The sequence below is a fragment of the Odocoileus virginianus genome, unplaced genomic scaffold, assembly GCF_023699985.2.
Source record: "Odocoileus virginianus isolate 20LAN1187 ecotype Illinois unplaced genomic scaffold, Ovbor_1.2 Unplaced_Contig_38, whole genome shotgun sequence".
Lineage (NCBI taxonomy): Eukaryota > Metazoa > Chordata > Mammalia > Artiodactyla > Cervidae > Odocoileus > Odocoileus virginianus.
Window position 1 is genome coordinate 241,224 of NW_027224355.1, and position 23,695 is coordinate 264,918.

The 23,695-nt window shown below is 43.7% G+C and overlaps 1 protein-coding gene and 1 non-coding gene across 2 annotated transcripts; both read left to right on the forward strand.

The window, feature by feature from the left end:
• Positions 1–2,121: 2,121 nt before the first annotated feature.
• TRNAF-GAA (transfer RNA phenylalanine (anticodon GAA)) lies at positions 2,122–2,203 on the forward strand. The gene has a single exon. It is a non-coding gene; the product is annotated as a tRNA-Phe (tRNA).
• Positions 2,204–7,094: 4,891 nt separating this feature from the next.
• RS1 (retinoschisin 1) lies at positions 7,095–23,182 on the forward strand. The gene is made up of 6 exons (XM_070464638.1): positions 7,095–7,116; positions 10,784–10,809; positions 11,384–11,489; positions 18,427–18,568; positions 20,735–20,930; positions 23,030–23,182. The coding sequence occupies exons 1-6, from the start codon at positions 7,095–7,097 to the stop codon at positions 23,180–23,182; spliced, it is 645 nt and encodes a 214-aa protein (XP_070320739.1).
• Positions 23,183–23,695: the final 513 nt, after the last annotated feature.

Below are 23,695 nucleotides of genomic sequence, written 5' to 3' on the forward strand. Positions count from 1 at the left end.
ATGTGTGTTACGAGGAATAAATAAGGAGGGCAGGAAGAAGGAGACTTCACTCTGCCAATGACCTGGTAGACAGATATGACAAAACTCACACAGAATTCCTGATTTAAATCATTTTCTTCTCTACTCTCTCATTATTTTATTGGTAGAATACTCACTTTCATGATTCCCCAATCTTACAACTTTTGTTATTTAGTCACATTTCTCAATATTTGGGAAGACCTATAAAAATATAACTCCAAGGCTATTTTGCAAACACCTAAGATAAATTTCTAAGTAGGGATCATTTAAATCAATTGTCTGGTTGCAAATAAACAATTGCAATTGTTCCCTTGTAATTAAGAATCAGCAACTCCCCCAAGGACCCCTTAAAGATGCCTTGAGATAGGCATCATAAGGAGCTGGAATAGCTCAGTTGAGAGAGGGTTAGCCTGAAAACCTAAAGGTCCATGGCTCGATCCCGGGTTCTGATAGAAAATCAGTGTTTTCATTCACTTGGATGTACTAAGTGAAGTTGCTCAGTCGTGTCCAACTCTTTGGGACCCCGTGGACTGTAGCCCACCAGGCTCCTCCATCCATGGGATTTTCCAGGCAAGAATACTGGAGTGGGTTGCCATTTCCTTCTCCAGGGAATTTCTGACCCAGGAATCGAACCCAAGTCTCCCGCGTTGAGGGCATATTCTTTACTATCTGAGCCACCAGCTATTGCAATTGTTCCCTTACAATTAAGAAGTAGACACGCCTCTGAGAAACTCGAAGATACGTTGAAGAGAGGGTTACCAAGGTAGCCGGAACAGCTCAGTTAGGAGAGCATTAGACTGAAGATCTAAATGCTCCCTGGCTTGACCCCTGGTTCTAGCAGGGTCAGTGATTTCATCTACATACAAGGAAAGGTGCAATTCTTGCAACCTCGCTATCTGAGCTCTCTTAAAGAGCAAGTGTTTTAGCTTACTTGCAACCAGGAGGAGTCCTACAACCAGTGAAAGAAAAAGTTAGTTGCACAGTCTGACTCTGTCTGTCTGACTCTGTCACTCCATGGACCACAGTCACCAGGCTCGGACTGTCGGTGGAATTCTCCGGGCAAGAATACTGGAATGAGTTGCCATTCCCTTCGCCAGGGGATCTTCCCGACCTTGGAATTGAACCAATGTCTTCCGCATTGCGGACATATTCTTTACTATCTGAGCCATTACAATGAGGAAGCAGGGACGCCTCTGAGAAACTGTTTAAGATACATTGAGGGTAGCGCTTGCTAGGGGGCCAGAATAGTTCAGTTGGGAGAGTGTTAGCCTGGAAATCTAAGGGTCCCTGGTTAGCTTCTGGGTTTTAGTAGGATTATTGTTTTCATCTACATTCTTGCAACCTCGCGATCTGAGCTCTCTCATTGAGCAAGTGTTTTAGCTGTCCGTGGAATTCTCCAGGCAAGAATACTGGAGCGGGTTGCCATTTCCCTCTCTCCTGAGGATCTTTCGGACCTGGGGATCTTCCGGACCTGGGGATCGAACCCAGGTCTCCCACATTGCAGGCATATTCTTTACTATGTGAGCCACCAGGCATTGCAATTGTTCCGTTAACAATGAAGAAGCAAGGACGCCTCTGAGAAACTGTTTAACATAGTTTGAGGGCAGGTTTCATCAGTTAGCTGTAATAGCTCGGTTAGGAGAGCGTTAGACTGAAAATCTAAAAGTCCCCAGTTTGACCTCGGGCTCCTGTGAAGCCACTGTTTTCATCTACATCCCAAGAAAGGCACACTTCTTGCAACCTCGCTATCTGAGCTCTCCTAAAGAGCAAGTGTTTCAGCTTACATCCAGAAGGAGTCCTATATCCAGTGAAGAAAAATGTTAGTCTCACAGTCGTGTTTGACACTGTGACCCAATGGACCACAGTCCACCAGGCTCCGTCTATCCATGGAACTCTCCAGGCAAGAATACTGGAGTGGGTTGCCCTTTCCCTCTCTCCTGAGAATCTTCCGGACCTGGGGATCGAACCCAGGTCTTCCACATTGCAGGCATATTCTTTACTATGTGAGCCACCAGGCATTGCAATTGTTCAGTTAACAATGAAGAAGCAGGGACGCCTCTGAGAAACTCTTTAAGATACATTGAGGCCAAGGCTCGCTAGGGGGCTGGAATAGCTCAGTTGGGAGAGCGGGGAGAGCGTTAGACTGAAGATCTAAAGGTCCCTGGTTTGATCCCGGGTTCCAGCAGAGCCATTATTTTCATCTACCTCCAAGGAAAGGTGCAATTCTTGCAACCCCGTGATCTGAGCTCTCTCAAAGAGCAAATGTTTCAGCTTACATCCGGGAGGAGTCCTACATCCAGTGAAAGAAACTGTTAGTCGCTCAGTCGTGTCTGACTCTGTGACTCCACGGACCATAGTCCTCCAGCCTCCCTCTGTCCATGGGATTCTCCAGGCAAGAATACCTGAGTGGGTTGCCATTCCCTTCTCTCCTGAGGATCTTCCTGGCCCAGGGGTCAAACCCAGATCTCCTGCATTGAGTCACCAGGGATTGGAATTGTTCTCCAAGAAACTCTTTCCTAAGCTACGTTGAAAGGGAATAGCTCAGTTGGGAGAGCATTAGACTGAAGATCTGAATAGTCCCGGGTTCTGGCAGAGTGAATGTTTTAGCCTACACATAAGGAGCAATTTCTAGGAATCTTGCTATCTGAGGTCTCTCACAGAGCAAGTATTTTAGTCTACATCCAAGCGGAGGCATCTATACCCACTTGTTGCTCAGTTGTGTCTGAGTCTTTGCCCCCCACCCCCATGGACTGCAGCATACCAGGCTTCACTATTTCCTGAGTTTGCTCAAACTCAAGTCCATTGAGTCAGTGATGCCATCCAACCATCTCGTCCTCTGTTGTCCCCTTCTCCTCCTGCCTTCAGTCTTTCCCAGCATCAGGGTCTTTTCCAATGAGTTGTTCTTTGCATCAAGTGGCCAAAGTATTGGAGCTTCAGCTTCAGCATCAGTCCTTCCAATGAATATTCAGGACTGATTTCCTTTAGAATTGACTGGTTTGATCTCCTTGCAGTCCAAGGGACTCTCAAGAGTCTTCTCCAGCACCACAATTCAAAAGCATCAATTCTTCAGTGCTCAGCCTTCTTTATGGTCCAACTCTCATATCCATACATGACTACTGGAAAAACCATAGCTTTGACTAGATGAACCTTTGTCGGCAAAGTAATGTCTCTGCTTTTTAATACGCTGTCTAGGTTTGTCATTGCTTTTCTTCCAAGGAGCAAGCGTCTTTTAATTTCATGGCTGCAAGTCACCATCGCAGTGATTTTGGAGCCCAAGAAAATAAAGTCTGTCACTGTTTCCATTGTTTCCCCATATTTGCCATGAAGTGATGGGACCCAATGCCATGATCTTAGTTTTTTGAATGTTGAGTTTTAAGCCAGCTTTTTCACTTTCCTTTTTCACCTTCTTTAAGAGGCTTTTAATTCCTCTTCTATTTCTGCCATAAGGGTGGTGTCATCTGCCTATCTGAGGTTATTGACATTTCTCCTGGCAATCTTGATTTCAGCTTGTGCTTCATCCAGCCTGGCATTTCGCATGATATACTACTCTATACATTAAATAAGCAGGGTGACAATATACAGCCTTGATGTACTCCTTTCCCAATTTGGAACCAGTCCATTGTTCCATGTCCAGTTCTAACTGTTGCTTCTTGACCTGCATACAGATTTCTCAGGAGGCAGGTAAGGTGGTCTGGTATTCACCATCTCTTTAAGAATTTTCCACAGTTTGTTGTGATCCACACAGTCAAAGGCTTTAGCATAGTCAATGAAGCAGAAGTAGATATTTTTCTGGAATTCTCTTGCTTTTTCTATATCCAGGAGGAAGAGCAATTCTAGCAACATGACTATCTTATAATTGAACTCTGATGAGCTTGGCACTTGAGCAAAGGGAAACAGCCGCAATGAGAGTTCTTCCTTCTCACTTATATGCATAGCAATTGCAAAGCCCTGTAGATCAGGGCTTCCCAGGTGGCTACAATCCATAGGGTCGCATAAGAGTTGGACACAACTGGAGCAACTTAGCATGAGGGGTTTGTTGTTATCCTTTTACTCCTTGCTCTTTTTTTAGCAAGAAAATCTAAACAGAACCTTTCAAGACTTAGCTCCCAATACCCTTGGTTCTCAGACACCCACAGGGCTCACCCTCAGATTCCTCTTACTTGTGATTGGCATTGAGATTCATTCATCCATTGATTCATTCAAGAATCCATTGATGTCATTTCAAGAATCCATTTCTGAGTTTTTGCTATGATAGGCCAAACATTGTGAAAGAACTTGACACACCAGGCAGATCCTTATTTTCGCTGTGCCCACTCTAAAAACTTTGTTCTGTGACCCCTAAATGGGAATAAGCCCTAGAAAAGACTATCATTTTTCAATTACATCCACACAGTCAGGGGATAACTGTAATAAAAGACACTGTCAGGAGGCACAGAGGAGGACACTCTCTCCTGTTCTATAGCTTATCAATGTTTGTGCCTGGCTGGGGAGCTCCAAAAATTTCCACAAAGAACAGAATCGCATCTGTCCCGGTGGAACAGAATGTGGTCCAGCATGTAGGCTTGAGACACTTAAATCTCTTTAAGTGTCTTTAAATCTCTTTAAATCTCTTGAGACACCTAACACATAACCTGGGCCCTCCACACTCACAAGGCATCAAAGGAAAGAAGCCACCCCAACACTTGGCTTGGCAACCTAGGTGTGCTCTACCCTGAGCTACAGGGGTATGCCAGGAGAAAAAAAGCAGGACACAACTGCTGCAGTTAATCAGTGTACAGTTCCAGAGAGAGAAATAAGGCTGCTACACAGGGAAAAGTTATATCGTACAGGACTGGGAGCCTGAAGACAAAGGATCTTTGTCTAATTTACGCTGCTGTTTCTGTTCCACGACTGCAGTGTCTCCTTATTATGGTGAAATAAGGTAAATGGATTGATTCCACTTATGCGTTGGATGAAGGGTCATTTAGGAATACACATATCATCATACTAAAAGCACTACCTGTATCTCTTTAAGGACCCATCAACTCAGGCTTCTATCTATCTTCCATTATACATTTTGGATTCAATGCTGAGGATGATTTTTAAAACATCCATCTTACTAAAGTATATTGTTCCACTGTTTGGTCGTGGCTATTATATAAAAACAAGTAAAAAAAAAAATCACTAAGCCTCATCTCACACCTTCCTTGCTGGTGTGTTAGCATCAGGGATAGCAGATTTTTTTTTTTTTTCAAAGCAGCTTTATTGAGATGTAATTTACATACCATTAAATTCACCCATTTAAAGTGTGCAATTCAATGGTGTTTAGTGTATTTACAGATTTGTGGAGCACACAATCTAACTTTAGAACATTTTCATCATCCCCCAAAGAAACCAGTAGACATTAAGAGCTCACTCCCCATTTCCCCCTCCCCCAAGTCACTGGCAACCACTGATTTACTTTCTCCTTATAGATTTGCCTTTTCTGTACATTTCATTTAAATGGAATCATACAACATATGGTCTCTTGTCTTTCACTTAGCATATGTTTTTTGAGATTCATCTGTGTTGAAGCATGTACAGATAACAGATTTACCCATGAATATGTCTGTCGCTTAAAATAGTAACACTTTCATACCAGAAGCAATTTCCTTCTTTCTTCTTCACCAGAGGGACATTACTGCAGCCTGCTACATCTTATTCTTGTTTCTCAAGTATATTGGAAGCTAGTTAAAGACAGCTTCTATCATTCATAATTTTATGCCTTTCTCTTCAGCTTCACCTGTTTCCATGGGAAGGAAAACTCCATATTTAGTAAGAGCCAATCAAACAAACTGAAATAGTCTTTCCTAAGTTGTCTAATGCACCCTTTGCTTTCTGGGTTTGCATTTTGAGAAATAGGCATGCTTGAATTTTCTGGCTGTGGTAGCAAGTGTTTCTCTATGGAGTGGCCCTTTGAGCAAAAGGACAGAATGCTCTCATATTGCCAAAATCTAAGGCTGGTGAGTGGCAGACCCTCTGGTGGAAACCTGTAACCTGGGGGAACCCCAAAGATGATCTGAGTGGGGAGAAAAATAGGCAACCACGTAATCAAAATCTTGTCCTTTTTCCTTTAAAGGCTGACCTGTTTTGCTAATCCCAACAGTGTTATTTTCTGGTGTTATAAGTTGTCACCAAACACACTTTTTGCCTTTGTTCGCCAGCTTGGGGTGATTAAATCATTTCAGGGATGACAGCAGCCACGTTGCTGCTCCCTTGGTGACAGCTTTTCCTGTAAAAGGCTTGTTGTTCCTTCTCTCTCTGCTCATTTCCATAAGATCTGGTGCCTCAGGACCCAAGGCTGCCTGCAGACAAACACGTTCTGGGGAGAGGAGCCCAGGCAGGGACACAATGGCAGCAATCTGACTGAGCACAGATGGCTCTGCAACCAGGCCTCCCTCTTGGGTCTCTTCCTCTCCACAGGTAGAGCCCCTCCTCGCCCTGCCCCTTCCTTTTTGCCTTCTGCTCTGTTGCTGCGCAATGTAATTCAGAGCCCTCTGGGGGCGCACCTGAGGACCCGGCTAGTGCAAAGGCCCTGAACTCCGTGACCATTACTGGCTTCATCCGAAATCTGGGTTTGCTCAGTTGCAGCCGCGTAGATCCTCTTCCTGTGACAGGACATGGCTTCCAGGCCAACCTGACCTGGTTATTAGGGCCACTCTGTTAGTGACCAACTCACCTCACCTTTGGTCTCCCAGGGCCTATTCTGCCAACCCAGCAGGTCTTGAGGATGGGGTGGAGCTGAGTGCCTTCTGCATTAACAGTCCCATATGCCTCTCAGAACATCTCTATCCCATCTGCCCAAATCCCTGTCCCCCTACAGCCTTCTCTTCCCCTAGTAAATGGTGGCTTTATCCTCCCAGGCACTCAGGCCTTGAACCTCTCCTCTTTTTATTTCACACTCACTTCATTTGTCAGCAAATCCTGTGGGCGCTACCTTCCAAACAGTCAGAATCCAGCCACTTCTCATCACTTCCACTGCTACCACCCTGTGGCCAAGGCACCATCATCTCTCCCCTAGACAACACACCAAGCACCCACCCACCCGAGGCTTTAACATGCTATTGGCTCTGTCCACAGGTATCTCACCTCCCTCAGGTCTTTGCTCCAACATCACCTTCTCAGTGAAACCTTCCCTAAGCCCCAAAGTACCACTCCCAGTCCCTCCCCACAACCGCCCACATCTCTGTACTTTATTTTTCTCTACAACAGTCACCATTCTTTTATGTACTATATATTTTATTCATTAATTCACTATCCCCTAACCTTCCCCCCACTCACATTAGACTTCTAAGTTCTAGAAGGGCAGGTGTTTTTTTTTTCTGCTTTGATTACTGCTATATCCCCAGTGCCTAAATCTGGGCCTGGAATATAGTAGATGCTCAATGAAAATTAATGAATGAATGCTTTGGGATCAGTCATTATGAGCTATCTTTTCTATCAATTTCAATAATTGTACCGGTGCTTAGATAAACCTGTGGACAAGAAAGACCTAGGACACAAAGGCCAGAGTATTGGTGAGTTCTACATGAGGGACTGAAAAAGTCCTCTTCATAGGGAAGGGGATAAGCAGGCAGAAAAGTTGGGAGGGGAAGGCATTTGAGGCCAAGAAATCATGTACAAAGGCATATAGGCATGAAACAGCCTGGCACATTTGATGAACTGCAAATATTAGAGAGTGCAAAAAATAAATCTGCAGAGATAGGCAGGAGATAGATCATGGCAACCTAAAGGACACATTATTATACCCATTTTAGAGATTAAAAGTGGAGGGATGCAGTCCTACAACTAATGTCAGATGTGAAACTGGGGCCATGATAATGGGAACCCACCAAAGGATTTGGAGCAGGTGACACAATCAGGTTTGCCTTCTATCCCATTGACAGCATAGAGGATGGATGAGGCAAGGTCTCTCTTTAGGAAGGAGAGTATCCAGGGGAGAGAGGGTGGGGGCCTAAAACAGGAAGTGGCAGTGGGGGTGGAAAGGAAAGATGGCCCATAATAGACACTTGATGTGGGGAGTTAGGAAAAAGAGGTGACTAGGAGGAGTCCCAGATTTCTGGATGGGGTGGTAGGTGAACAGTGGAGCCATGCTGTAGGATAAGAAATAGAGAAAGCAGAACAATCTGAGGAAGGATGTAATGAGTTCAGTGTTTAAAAAATTTTATTCCTAAAGTATAATATACATACAGAAGAATATAAGTAAGTGTACAGCTCAATGAATTTTTACCACTAAACACAGCTAAGTAGCCAGCACTCGGATCAAGTAACAGAACTTGACCAGCCTCCCATACACCCTCCCTAGACTTCTTCCTTGCCACTCCCTACCCCAAGTATAACCAGGACCCTAATGTCTAGTGGCATAGATGACTTTTGTACATTTTAAATGGATTCATATAGTATGTCCACTTCATCTGCCTTTCCATTCAGCATTGTTTGTGAGCAGTGGTCATATTGTGGTGTGGAGTTGTAGGTCATCCATTTTCATTGCAGTAGTGTTCCACTGCATGAATCTACCACGTGTATCCATTCTACTCTTGATGGACATATGAGTGTTTCCAGTTTGGGGTTTTACAAATACTGCTGGTACAAATAATCTAGTATTAATACATGGTTTTGTTTGGCTTATTGGATATCTTCCTGTCGCTATCTCTTGCTACCTAAAACTGGACCCAACCAATGCTGGCTAGGTCATAAAGCTGGTGGGGTATAAGTTGGTCTAATTTCTTTGAAAAAATCTTTAGTAATTTGTACAAAGCCTGGACATATATGTGCCCTATGGCCCAGGAATTCCAGTCAAGTATTTACCCACTAGAAATGCATACATATGTTCTCTGACAAACAAAAACATATATTATATAGCACAGGCAACTCTATTCAATACTCTGCAATGGTCTATATGGAAAAAGAATCTTAAAAAAGAGGAGATAGATGTATATGTATAACTGATTCACTGCTATGTACAGCAGAAACTAAGATGACACTGTAACTCAACCATGCCACAATAAAAATTAAAAAAAATTAAAAAAGAAGCCCTTGGTAACTTCCTTTGCCAGCTCAGGCTTGCCCTCCTACCAAGATGATATTCCCTAGTTACACTGCTACCTGAGAGGGTCAATTCTGCCCATAGCAGGTGGACCAAGGAGTCTCTAGGAATGAATCATCAATGGATAAAGCCCAGGAGAGACAGCAGTTTGTTGACCATAGCTGAGAGGTAGTGCTGAATTTGCTCAGGATAAAAGTTATGCCCCCTCGACTCCCCTTACAGCCTATGCATAACCCAGCAGGGGACTCACCGTGTGTGTAGTTCAGTGATCTGTCTTCTCCTGGGTCCTCAGGCCCCTTGTGGGCAGAGAGCAAGTCTTCCATTTCAGAAAGCACAGGCCCTGGAGCAGAGCCAGGCTCACAGTGGACACGAAAAAGTGGTATGTGGAAGGATACATATTATTTAAAGAAAGGCACAATTTGAAAAAACTAGCTTTATAATTCTAATGAAAACGATGAGACCACTCCTTTACTCTCACAATCTGAAAGTTTTTGGTGGGCATCAGATTCAATTTTTAGACGGGAAAGTGGTTAAGGAGGGACTTTTATATCTACTACCTATACTTGGGTTTTGTTTGAGATTTTTATAATAGGTATGTGTTGCTTTTATAATCAGAAAAGAAATAAAGGAATTTGTTTTGTTGAAACTGGAAAATGGAGCTTTGGTGCAGTAAACTAGCACTGTCTAATGGAACCTTGGGTGATGATGGAAATGTTATATATCTGTGCTGCCCAGTACAGGAGCCACTAAGTCACATGTGGCCAGCAAACACTTGAAATTTGGCTGGTATGACTGAGAAATTGAAATTTTAATTTTATTAATTTAATGAATTTAAATTCAAATAGCCACATGCGAATAATGACTACTGCAATGGACAGTGCAGCTTTAAGCAATCAGCTTATGCTAACAGAGACAAACTCTTTTCCTATTAAATTGTGCATTCACTCTATTTATTCATAGAGTGAATAAATAAATCTTCTATAGAGATAGGTTAAATGTTAGTATTATGTTAAATTTTGCAGATTTTCAATTTTTCCACATCATTTATATGATATATATACTTTGACTATGGTTTGACATTTCCTGTAGATAACAAACAAACCCAAAAAAACTTTTTAAAAAAATGATGTCCTAATTCTAAATCACCTGACTATGTCACAAGGGACTAGGAATCAACTCTTTAATAGCATATTAGGCAGACACCGAGAACCATGATGATGAATGATAAGGAGTTAACAAGGAAAAACTCTCACTGACAATTTTAAATGGAATAAGAATGTCATAAACTTGAAACATTGTTTAGATAGGTTCTCAAATATGTTCTTAAAATATGAAAGAAAAGAGAAGAAATTTACAGTAAAATGTTAATAGTGTTACCTTTGGTGGTATATATATATGTGTGTGTGTGTGTGTGTATAGGTGCCTTTTTTTCTCTTTGCAACATTAATGTTTTTTTCCAAAATTCTATAATGAACAAGATAATTACCATCATCCTTGTCTTTCTGTTTTACTGTCTCTAGTTTCTAAGCCTCCATGGATGTTTTTCCAGGCACATATTTACTCACTTTGACTTCTTCCAGAAGGGGCCTTGTTAACTTTTTATGTGACTATTATCACTTTGCTTTTCCGTGTAATGAATCACTTGTTGAATTTTTCTTTCTTGTTTTAACTTGATTTTCCCTCTCTTTTCCTTTTGTTCAGCCACACTGGGGTTATCATCTACTGAGGTATGTTATAGTAAGAAGGCTGGAATTCATACGGATACTGTTTTTAAAGATTTTCCTAGCCAAAAACAATGTATAGGATTACCACTTTTTAAAAAATGTATTTTTAAATATATCTTTTTTTCTGGTGGTGGCAATAGCATGTTCTATCTGGACAAAGTCCAAGACTGATTCAGATAAATGAGAGAATGCACGTGAACCAGGTCTTAAGTCAGATGGCAGAATCTTGAATTCAGTCCCTTTTAAAACTGGATCCCCAGAAGGGACCTCCAGGAGATGTGAGGTGCCTGATCACTACAATGGGGTGGACATGGCTCTCTACATAGGTGTGTCTGTGAAGTTTTTAGCTGGTCATCCACAGTGACAAACATTTGTCTGTTTAGACTCAAAGATGAGTGGCGACTGTGTATGTTAAACTGGGTTCAAAAGTCAGTTGCACTGCTGTAGAGTGAAAGCTGCCCTAGACAATAGGAACTGAATGAGTGAGGTTTGTGAATGCAAGCTTTTCCAGTAGTGCTGACCACAGTTGCCTTTGACTATGACTTTTCTGAAGTTCCTGCCCCCTGACTTCCCGCAGGATGAGGGTGAGGATCCCTGGTACCACAAAGCGTGCAAGTGCGATTGCCAAGGAGGTGCCAATGCCCTGTGGTCTGCAGGTTCCACCCCCTTGGACTGCATACCGGGTGAGTGTCCCCTCTCTTTGGGGCACCAGATCCTTGGGGTGTACTTGGGAACACCCTATTTCTCTTCTTTCTTTCAACTTTGATGAATTAAATCCCTTGAATGCCACAGTCAGAATGCCAATGGGTTTTCACCAGTTGGCCTTTAAACTTCAAATTTCAATGGCCACTGCTTCAACAAATGGCACTGCTATCATTGTTCAGACCAGTTTGCTGGATCTCTACTTGACCTCTGTGAGATGGTAAGATGGGACCTAAATTTCACTGAAAGGGATTAACAGAATTTATCTCAAATAAACTAATGATAGGCCGCAATTTTGAGAAGAGCACAGGCTTCTGAGCCAGAAATACCAGGGTTGGAATCTTGGCTGCATCACTGTTTAACTCTGGGATTTCCACTCTAACCTTTCTCTGTCAAATGGAGGTAATGCTACTATGCCCGGACACTTACTGCTCACCAAACAACCACATGCCTCACATTCTCAGCCCCTTCACAGTCAGGTGGCCTCACAGGAGCAGTTCCAGCTGAAGGGAGACGTTTCTCTTCTGAAATGGGGTCCATTTCCCTGCTGGAGAAAGTGGTTTCTCCTTTCATTTGGGAGCCAGGGAGGTTAAATGCAGCAGAACCTCCTGCTGACCTCACCTGAGTGAAAAATCACCGTTTGCTGTGTTAAGCCTCTGAAATTTCTGTGACAATTTTTTTCTGCAACCTCTGCTGACTAATATGAATGCCTTCCTCTAAGGCAGGGGCCAGAAAACTTGGTCTATAAAGGACCTGGCGGTAATTATTTGTGGCTCTGAGCACTGCAGGGCCTCGACACCCCAAATAGAAAGCAGTCATAGACAGTATGTAAATACATGAGCATGGCTGTGCTCCAATAAAACTTTATTTATAAAAACAGGCACGGAGCCACATTTGGCCCAAGGGCCACAGTGTGTGGAACCTGCTGTAAGGAGTATTTCTGAGGAATAAAATGGATGAGGCATTAAAGCGTCTTGTCCTGGACCTGGCAAACTGTAGTTCCTTTTCTTCCTGCCTCCTAAGAGCTCACATTTCGACTTTCAAGCGGCCTAGCAAACGTTTGCCAGGCTCGGTGTTTACCACAGCTCAGAGCCTCTTTTGCTGAAACTGTCCTTGCCACCCCTTTCCAGGGTTATGCTGGAGCCCTGCCGTGTCATTCACTTTACATAATCGCCTAATAATAGCTCCAGGAGAGAGGTTTAGTGTGCAGTACGCAAGCTTCTCTGCATTATTTCATTAAATTTGCATTAAAATAGCAAGTTGTGGGGAAAAGGGGTCTACAAAGGCTTTTACTGCCTGCTTTCCTATTTACTAAAAGGGTAGGAATTGGTTTCTGAAGGAAGTCTCCTGGAAGGGAACAGTGGGGGCCCGGTAGTGGTAGGGAGGAAAGCAGTAGGTGCTGATGAGTTCAGGGGCTTCTCCCTTGGGAAGGACATCCCACTGAGCTCCTGCAGCCCTTCTGTGCTGGGATGATCTGCCCAGTCAAGACTGAGGCAACCTCTTTAATAAATCCGTTTAGAATTCAATTCCACCCTCTGTTAATCATGTGCCTCTTATGTGCTGATGGGAAGACAAAAATGAACCGCTGTCTCTACCCTGAAGGAGTTTGCCCTTTAGTGGAAACAAATATTCTCTTCACTAGAAACCGGAGTCCTCCTGGAATTCCAGTCCAAGGAAGCTCTTTCTAAGAAGAAATTGAAAAGAGATTATTTGTACAGTTTCATTGACCCCATCAACTGTGCAGCTGAGGAGGGCTGCGTGTCTGAGGAACATGAAGATGACCTGGGTGGTTCAGGCTGTCTCCCCTACACAGCTGCCATGAACTTGAAGTTCTGAAATCAGAAATTCTTTTAGCTTAAGTGTTTTCCTCTCCCCATTGGTGTTTTTGTTTTTATTTTAGCAATACAGATATTCCCTGGAAAGAAAAAAATGCAATCTTAGTGTTACATGGTTGATTCATTTATGTAAATTGGCTTTTCCACAAGAGAGATGATTCGGGGCAGCAGGACTGGCCACAACCTTCCAGAATTCACTTGCCCGTCAGTGCCTCAGATCCTCATTGGAACGTCAAGAACGTGGCCTGGTCTTTCTGGATCCTGAGATTGAGTGCTTCCACCAGAGTCTGCCTTACGACGGAAGGAGAGCCTAGAAAGCACAGGACAGGAGGGTCATTCAGAGCTGCCGGGAGGTGCTGGCAGGTGCACACTGGCTGTTACTGCCAGGGAGCCCTACCCACAGAGCAGAAGGTGACCAGCTGGGTGCATTATGGCCTAGTAATCTTCAGCTTAACGCTCTTATAGTAAAAGGTCTGTCTTTTTCAATGTTGAGCCAAGGTTACCTCATCACTCTGAGGGGGGTGAATAAGGTAGTGAAGGTATCAAAGTATAAGACATCCAATGACTCAATGCTTTACTTATATCCTAGATTTTATATTTCCATATAATATTCAAGTTTATTGTTTTATAAATATTATTCTGTATTCCATTATATCATCATACAGATTCAAGTCTAACACATGTGCATGATAATAGTCACATGTCTTTTGTCGAGAATGGCCCTGAACTCTCTTTGTGTTCCTTTATTGTTAATATTCTTCATGTCTGCCCTTCATATATCTACACATGGAGAAATTATCCACTGAATAAGAAAGGCTAGTATGTTAAGCATGCATAGCCTGAATTAGCAGTACATATGATGATGGCTTTACCCATCTAATGATCACAAGAGACACTTGTGCCACAGAAGATGCAGGTTTTTCCTTAAGAGTAAAATGAGTGCACAAACAGGCTTAATAGCTTATAGTAACCTCCACTGAGCAGAAAACTTGGGACAGACATATTCTGTGTGTGTGAAGTGGATCGCTTTAATTCCTCTACCAGCACTGTTTATGTTGCTTAATACTAGTTTAGACTCAATTGACAGTTTTTGATGAGACCAATGGGGAATTCTCTGGACCAGTCAACTCCTACTGCCTCCCTGAGCTCCCTGCTTCCTATTCCTGCCATTATCTCTGATTATCCCAAGTGGCCACCCAAGATGAGATGATGAAGTTTGTTTATCCCTCCATTCATCCATCCAATCAATATCTACTGAGTGCCTAGCACACACAGGCATTCTGCTCGGCTCAGGATAGTATGGTGCGCTAGACAGACCGGGGGAGCTGGAAGCAGCATCTGGAGTCCCTACCAATTCAGGGTGGGCAGGGGAAGTGGGAAGAGAGCCAAAGGATGAGGAGAGGTGGCCAGGTGAAGGGGAAAGGAGGAGCCAGGGAAAATAGTAAGAATGTGAGTGGACTGCCCTTCACTCCAGGGCACAAAGAGCAGGAGAAATGCTACATTTTCTAATTTTTCAACTTTTAGATAACTCTGGTTTGAGTCCCCTGTTATCATGGGCTGTGAGGAGTCTAAAGACAGGATTGTTGAAGGTCCTGTCCCTCCCCCTTGGACTACATTCCCCTGCCCCCTGCCCCTCGGGGGCCTGCCGGGACTGACTGGGGGCAGCTCTCTGCCTGCCTGGCCCTTACAGGAGGTCAGAAGCCTTGTTGGTGGCCCTTCTCATTCTGAACCAAGCTTAATCCTGGAGATTTCCCCAAGACTTCCTCAGAGGTGCTCAGGCCCCTATCACGAGTCCCCCAGGCCCCAGCAAAGCTCAAAGCTCAAAGCCTCCAGCCACCTCATCTGGGAGAGTCCCCTCATTCCTGTTGAGGCCTGGACCTTCCAAATCCATGAGCCTGAGGGATGCTAGGCTGTCAACAGGCTTCTCCTGTCTCAAATCACATGTGTGCACTTATAAACATCTTACTCCTTTGTGAGGCAAGGAGAGTCTAAACCTTTAGAAATAGGAAGCTGACCTTCTTAAATGGATATAGGGAGGATGATGGGGGTAGAGAGGTGCTAGATTATTTCCCCTGGTGAGTTTTTGCCATAAAAACATACATAACTCAAGACATTAATATACTCTCACAAATTTACGCTATTTACACCAGCACTAGCTGATTATTTTTAGCCAGGCAATAGAGGTTCTATACTCTACACTGTTTTAAACAAGCCTAAATCAACTTTCTGGAGGCAGGGACTACTGTTGTACCCATTTCACAGATGAGGAAACAGACCCAGAGAGGTTGAGCAGCTTGTCTAAGCTCACTGAAGGGAGAGTGGGATCCCATCCTAGGTCAAACTGGCTCTAAGTGGCATTCTTGAGCTTGACTGCCCATTAAAATCACCTGCAGCTTTACCCCATGCCCAGGTCCTGCCCTAAAGCAAGGACATCAGAATCGCTGGTGGTATGACCTGAACACCAGCACTTCTTAACTTTCCAGGTGATAATCTGGCTGAGACCCATCACAGTCTCTACTTGGTACCTTGGGCCCAAACACTGGGGTTTCTGGGTTAGCAGATTGGTGGCTGGAGGTGCCAATGCCAGAGTCATGGAGCACTGGACAGGGGCAGGCTTGGGGCTTGGATGCTGAAGGACTTAGTTTTGGATATATGAGTGTGAAGCATCTTTTTAGGTCACCCAGATGGAACTGTTCACCTGGGAAGTATCCAGGGGGCAGTGGGATGGAGCTTGAGGACTGGGAGTCACTCTTTGGCTTTCAGACACTAGCTGAAGCCATGGAGATGGTGAGTTCATCGTCTACCGTGGAGAATACAGGCAGGATCCATGTCGGGACAAGCCCTTATAGGCCTCCAAGGACATTGCCATTGGCCAGGTCACTTCAGTGTAACTAACTGTTAGATAGGATAATTGGGAAGAGATGGCTAAAGAGATGTGAGGGGGAAAATAGAGAAAGAGCCAAATGGCAAGAATAAAGCAATTGGGAGAGGTGGCCATGGCTTTTCCTTTCCCTCTGCCTCTTCCCTCTGAGCTGGTGGCCCCGGGGTAAGAAAAGGGAAATTCATGATGGAGGGGCCCTAGGGACATCCATGGTTAGAATTTAAGTGGTTTCCAACTGAAACCTAGCTTTCTGATGCTGGGGCCTTGTCCCTCCTTCTGGTGGCTGGGCTCGTCTTCCAGGTCAGAGGGGGAGGTAAGGAGGTGGATGAACCCCCAAGGCCACAGAGAGCAGCCCCCTGAATCCTCCAGGCAACAAAACACCTTCCTGGCAGACCAAGGTTTTCAAAGTGTGCTTTGAAAGTGTGTTCATTAAAAATGCGGCGGCTCTGGGGGTGGAATCCTGGAAGCGGCATTCTTAACAAGCCCCTCTGATGATCTGACCACACAAGGCATGATAGAGTGGCCCAGAAAGCACTCCTATTCTCTCTCTCTTGACATTAATAGGCCCACCAAAGCTTCGAGTACTTGATAAACTACAAATGCTGTCCTCAGACCCCCAGCTCCACTAAGCTGCAGCTGCTGGTGGGAGTTGGCCCTATTTCTTTGGTATACTGGGTAGCAAGGCAGTTAAGCCACCCTGGCCAGAGGCCTGAAGCTGTCCTTTTGTCTTCAGCATCTGGGGACAGGGCAGGACTATCCCCATAGGCATTCCAGAGCCTCGGGATGTCATTCAAGCTTTTATATGCCTCATTCAATTTTACTGATGTTTGAAAATTATCTGCTACAAAGACATAAGCACTCATTTTACTCTTGAAGGTGACAATGCCTTAGTAAATACACTCAGCTTTTTAATCTGAACTCACATTTACACATGGTGAGAAAGTAATTTGATCTGCCTTACTTGAAGTTTATCATTCACAACTGGAAAACTGCCTAAATTTATCACTTGTTTTCTAAAGAAATTCAGCTAGAATCTGGGTTTGGTTATAAACAAAAGACCCCCTAAATAGTGGCTTATTGAAATAGTTTTGCTTTGACTCACATGGTAAAAAACTAGGGGTAAGGAATAGCTTAAGGATATCAGGGCTGAGGTCTCTTTAGTTCTCTTGGCCTTACCATCATGGTGCAAGATGGCTACTGTTGTACCAGCCTTCAGATCTTTCTTTTAGGCAAGGAAGAAAGAGGGGGCAAGCAAAATTTGATTAGAAATCACTAACAGATACCTTCTCCTATCTCATGGATCAGAAATTGTGTCATATGGTCAATTCTAACTGCAAAGGTGACCTGGAAATACACACACACACACACACACACACACACACACACACAGTTGGCTACATTGCTGCACCCGACAAAATTAGGGTTTTTTAGTCAAAAAGAAAGGGAGAATAGATGCTGGGTTGGCAATTGGCAGTCTCTGACCAGGTAACTCAAAGCTAAATATAAGAGGAAATACACGAGAAGCAGCAGAAAATTAATATAGAAGCACCAGCTTCGTCTAGTCTTATTTGGAAAAAGCAGTTCCTTTCAAACATTCCTATTCAACAGTCACTTAGGCGCATTTCATCCCTCCCTCCTTTTTTCATTAGAATTTCATTAGACTAGTGAGAAAACTGCAATTTACAAGTAGGAAGTCAGTCTTAATATATAATTGCCCTTCTTGCCTCTCACCATTGTTTTGTTCCTATAATTGGCATCATATGCTGCCTGAGGACAATTAGGGACTCTGATGTCATCATGTGGGATGGCTAACCAGTGTTAATAAGGAAAATAGAGAGTGTGGCATTTAAGTATGATATTTTGCTACAAATCTCTTAGTTTTTAGGTCTCTGAGTTTGTGGAGGAGGTGAAGTATTTCTCAAAATTCCGCCTTACCCAAGAGGTTGCCATAGAGCTACTTCCCTCTGCTTTTATGAATGTTGTGAGTCTCTATGGCAATCCTTTTACTTCATCTTCACTCTCTTCTCACAAGAGCAGTGAAGAGAATGAAGACCCAGTCCTACCCATTGAGAACAGTGCTGACAAAGGAAAACATCTTCCACCTCACGAGAGGGTCTGATTTGTCATTTCAATCATGTCATGTTTGTTGAGTCTTGCCATGCGATCCGAGTGTTTCATTGTGCCTTGTTTCTCCTTTCCCAGAATGCCCATACCATAAGCCCCTGGGTTTCGAGTCAGGAGAGGTTACACCAGACCAGATCACCTGCTCCAACGTGGAGCAGTATGTGGGCTGGTATTCTTCCTGGACTGCCAACAAGGCCCGGCTCAACAGTCAAGGCTTTGGGTAAGCAGGGCATGCAACTTGGGTGATTATTTTTTCCATGTAATTTGAAAAAGTATGTCTCTGTGACAAATGAAAGACATAGAATGCATTTATTTATTTAACAAATATTGACTGAGTGCCTTTCATGTGCCAAGGACCATGGATATAGCAGTGAACAAGGAGGATGAGCTCCTGGCCTTTGAGAAGCACTCAGTTTAGAGGGGGGACTCTAAGCACAACTGGCCATTGGCTAAGTGTGAGGAACACTGTGGAGGAGATGAAGAAAGACCTATTTGATCTGAAACATCAGGAAAGGTTTTCTAAGGAAAAAATCTTTGCCCTGAGAATTGCAGTTGGCCAGGTAGGGGAAAGGTGGGAGGGAGGCACAGGGCACAGCAGGTGCAAAGGCCCTGACTTGGGAAGATCCCTCAAGTGCCTGGATGGTGAGATAAGCCCAGAGAGGTAGGCAGCAGTCAGATGGTATGGGCCTTATAAGTCATGTTAAGGATCGTGGTCCTTATTTTAGGGATATTGGGAGAACCCTGAATGTGCATGAGTTAGAATACAGATTTGTGCTGCTGTAACAAACAGCCCCCAAATACAGAGACTTAATCAACATGAAGGTAATTAGGCAATCTAGAATTGTTATGACAGCTGGATGGTATCAGGGACCCAAACTCTTTCTACCTTGTTCTCTCCTCCTTATTATGAAATTTCCATCTTGGGGCCCAAGATGGCTGCTCTAGCTTCCACTGCTATATCCACAGTCTAGTCAGTAGGGAGAGAAGAAGAGCACAGTGCAGACACTTTTCCTTTAAGGATATATACACAATCCTACTGGTCACTGCTGCCCACATCTCCTTGATCAGAATTTGTTCAGACTGTCCCATCCAGCTGCAAAGGAGACTGGGAAATGTGATCTTAGCTGAGTGGCCACTCGTTTGCAGAAAACTCAGGGGTTCCATTACTAAAGGAAAATGGGTAAAGGATATGGGGAGACAACTGGCAGACTCTACCAGAGAAAGATTTAAAGCTGGGGAGTATTACAATCAGATTTATGTTTTAAGTAAAAATTTCTGGCTCTTACGGGAAGAACGGTTTAATGTGCAGTATGGGTTGGGGGTGAGGTGGGGAAAGGAATCCAGAGAGACTAGTTAAGTAAGCTATGCCAGCTGTCCAGGCAAGAACTGAAAGTGACATGGGCTAGCGTGGTGGCAGTGAAATGACTTTGAGGAATATTTGGAGATGGAGCCAAGAGATGCATTAGATGGTTGAGGTGACAGAGAGGAAGGGGTAGCATTCAGAGAGATGAACACTGGAAGGAGAGGCTGGGGTAAGGATAATTAAGAGCTCTTTTTAAACATGTTTTGAGATGCTGTATAGCATCCAGAAGAAGTTGAATAGCTGGCAATTGATTCTTGGGATTTGGAATTTAGAAAAGGTCTGGGATGGACCTAAAAAGTCAGGAGCCACCCAAGGAGCAAGTCCAGAATTAGAAGAGAAGGCAGCCAAGGGCTGAGAGTCCTGAGAAGCTAAATCAATGTGTGCACACACACACACACACACACACATACCATAAAGGGAAACTATAGGTTTCCACAAATTATGAGGGATATAACTAAAAAATAAATCAGTTCCTTCATTGGTTGGTTTGCTTTACAATTGTGAGAAGGCCTTCCAGAGCCACTTGGTTTCATGTTCTGTACACAGTGCCTACCATGGTGTGGGTGACAGCACCTGAAGGAGACACAGATAAGGTATGAAGAGATGAAATTAAAGAGAAAAAAAGAAAACTTATGGAGAAAGAACATCAGGAGAAACTAATGAAAAAGGAAGGGGGCTAGCAGGTGAAATGACCATGTATTTGCATGTTTTGAAGGAAAATATGCTCAACCACACCCCAAAGATGATTTTAGCTACACTTGAAGGCATTTCTTTGACAAATTATTTGAATCTGGCAATTCTTCCTTGGACGGTGGAGGTGCAGGGAGAGGGAAACTACAGAAGGATCAGAGGCCAGATATTTCTTGAGGACAAGCCTCTGGGTGCTTAACAGATTGCAGCCCAGGCTGCCTGACCTTTGTGGGGGCTCTGCAGGTGCTGGTGCCCCCTCAAAAGACAGCACCTCCCAGCTCTTCGGAGGGGCTCACGGGGTAAGGCTCCTGGTGACTTGCTGTGTCCACGCAGGTGCGCCTGGCTCTCCAAGTTCCAGGACAGCAGCCAGTGGTTACAGATAGATCTGAAGGAGGTCAAGGTGATTTCAGGGATCCTCACCCAGGGGCGCTGTGACATCGATGAGTGGATGACCAAGTACAGTGTGCAGTACAGGACTGATGAGAGCCTGAATTGGATTTACTATAAAGACCAGACTGGAAACAACCGGGTATGTTGGGCTTACCCCAAACCACCTTCCACACAGCCCCTCTGGGACTTCCTTCCCATCCATCCCTGTGTTCCTGTCATCACCCTCTGTCAGAACTGCCCCCACAGCATGGTGAGTCATCCATGCTTCCTCCCCACCACACAATCTGCTCTCTGATGGCAATATCAACGCAGGTGTCTTTTCTTGTACCCCTCATGCCTAGCAAAGTTTGTCTGCCAATGAGTGCCATCATATGTGCAAAAGAAATCTTTGTCTGAATTCTCTCATTAGCACAGAGATGCTTAAATAATCAAGACTGGCCATTTGGATGCTTCCAAACTCATTGGACCTTGAACTCTTTGCTGCATGGGTTTCCTTGATCTACTATTGATGTGGCTAGGTCCTCGTCCCTTTATGTATCAATGGATATGGCCTCTCCCAACTGTTGACTGAGACAATCTCAACAAGTTAGCCACTAAACCATATAAATGGTTAAAAGGACTCTAGCTGAGAAGAAATAGAATCACTTAAACCTTTGAGCAACTTTATACCCTACTAATCTCTGAGGGCTGAGACCCAAGTCTTGTTCAACACAGACTGAATACAGTAGGCTCTTGAGTTTATATATTATATATATATATACACACATATATATAATCAATATTTTACATATATATGTAAATATACATATATAATATATATATAATATATACATATATATATAATATATATATACATATATATAATGCTATCTGCAATGAAATAAAAACTCACCAGCTGTTTGGAAAAGTTAATTGCCCTTTTGCCTGAGAGTGAGGCCTTCCCCCAGCTAATTCAGACATTTCATCAGGTTAAGCAGACATGTGTAGCTGAACATCAGAAGGCTCTGTACTCTGATGACAATTTGTGCAGCAAAACATTCATGGGTTGAGATTTCAAGGAGTTTGAACACAATAGGAAAAACCATCTTGATACTTGGACATTGTAATTTACTTTTGTTCTTATTAGTTGGCTTTTCAAAAAGATATGTAAATTCTTTTTCAAGCTCTGCGCTTCTGAAGGCCTTGTTGGTTCCTTGCAAAGAAGTGCTCCACTCCAGCAGCTGTGTGGAGTGGGCCTGTTCCATCCTCCCTCTTCACCGGGTTCCCGACTTAAAATAGGTTCAAGGGCAAAGAGCTTAGAGAAGAGGGTGTGGGGTGTTGCTATTGGGAAGAAATAAAATCAAGATCATGGCAGTTGAAGTCCTTCTTGATTTGTGTATGGATGAGGTCAATGTGGCAGCCAAATTTTTTTCAGGAGATAATCCCAGGAGGAAATGAAATGTTCTAGTGTCATGGGGCAGAGCACTACGACTCTGGAAAGAGTGCAAAGAAGTTTCTTTGAAAATATAGGCAAATAGCCACTGTGTCCTATGTTATAGCTACTGCATCATGCTATGTTATATTCCCCAAAACAGGAAGCAACCCCTTTTTCTATTTTGGGCACTGCTCTCCCACTTTGAGAATCTTCTCTCTAGTTTTTATGTCTTTTTCTGTTTTAAAAACGTTTTTTTCCCCCAAGTCTAAAAAGTACTTGCCATTTGTATTGATGCAGACACAAACAGTTAAGCTTTGGCTCACAACTTCAGAGCCAGTTCACAAGTTTTCACTTGAGCCCCACTGTAGATACCTTTGGAACATGGGAACATTCCTCTTTTAAGCACAATGTGGTCCTTTTCAAAATTCTTGTCAAAATGCAAAGGATTAAATCACAAAATTGGTGATATGAATCAAGAGGCATTTTCTACCAGCACCATCCAATAGAACTTTCTGCAATGAAGGAAATGTTATCTGCAGTATCCAGTATGGCAGCCACTGATGACATACAGTACTGAGCACTTAAATAGCAGCTAGTGTGACTGAGGATGTGTTTTTACCTAATATTAATTCATTTCTGTTGATGCCTGGAGCATGTAGGTGCTGACAAACATTCAAGGTCAGATTTTGGAGGATATCAGCAAATTATCTACCTTTTAAGCACTGAGATTTTCCATAGTTAAAAGTTGGAGCCAAATCCAGACAGGAAACGTCTTCCTTTTCTCTTCTCTGCTGTGATGGTGATAGGATTTCCTTCCTCTTTAGGTTTTCTATGGAAATTCGGACCGAACCTCCACAGTCCAGAACCTGCTGCGGCCCCCCATCATCTCCCGCTTCATCCGGCTCATCCCGCTAGGCTGGCATGTCCGCATTGCCATCCGGATGGAGCTGCTGGAGTGCGTCAGCAAGTGTACCTGATGCTGCCTCGGCTTATACCTGCAGTGGGTGAAGGGCGCAGAGTGGCCTGTGGGGGAACGCTGACTTATCACTGTGACCAACAGGGCTGGATTTTACAGGCTCTTTTCAAGGCAGGGCTGGGATTTTACAGGCTCTTTTCAAGGCAGGGCTGGGAAGAGTATACTATCTTTTTTGCATAGTTTCCAATTTCAGTGAGAGAAAATGAAAATGAACTTATTCCCCATTCAGGGTCAAAGAAAACAAGAACAAAGAAAATGTCTCTAAAAACAATTTCCATGCAGAAAGCCTAAGTAGCAGGAGTAATTTGCTGCTCTGGGGGCGTTGTTTTTGTTTGTTTTTGTTTTTAGTCTCAGTGATATAGTGAAAGGTGCAGTTGCAGGGGAATGCAAAGCAGCCCTGATAATTTGAAAATTCTTTTTCTTTACCACACTCAAAACAGGAACATACTGTTTTATAAAACCTCTCTTTGAACACAAAGGGGGAGCAAGCTTGTGGTTTCTCCTAGCTAAGTTT

Bases quoted from the DNA above. Each gene is read 5' to 3' on its own strand.
- RS1 (XM_070464638.1), top strand. From the start codon at position 7,095: ATGCTATTGGCTCTGTCCACAG. The intron at 7,117-10,783 runs GTATCTCACCTC...CCTTTTGTTCAG, and splicing joins GCTATTGGCTCTGTCCACAG to CCACACTGGGGTTATCATCT. The intron at 18,569-20,734 runs GTAAGCAGGGCA...GTGTCCACGCAG, and splicing joins CTCAACAGTCAAGGCTTTGG to GTGCGCCTGGCTCTCCAAGT.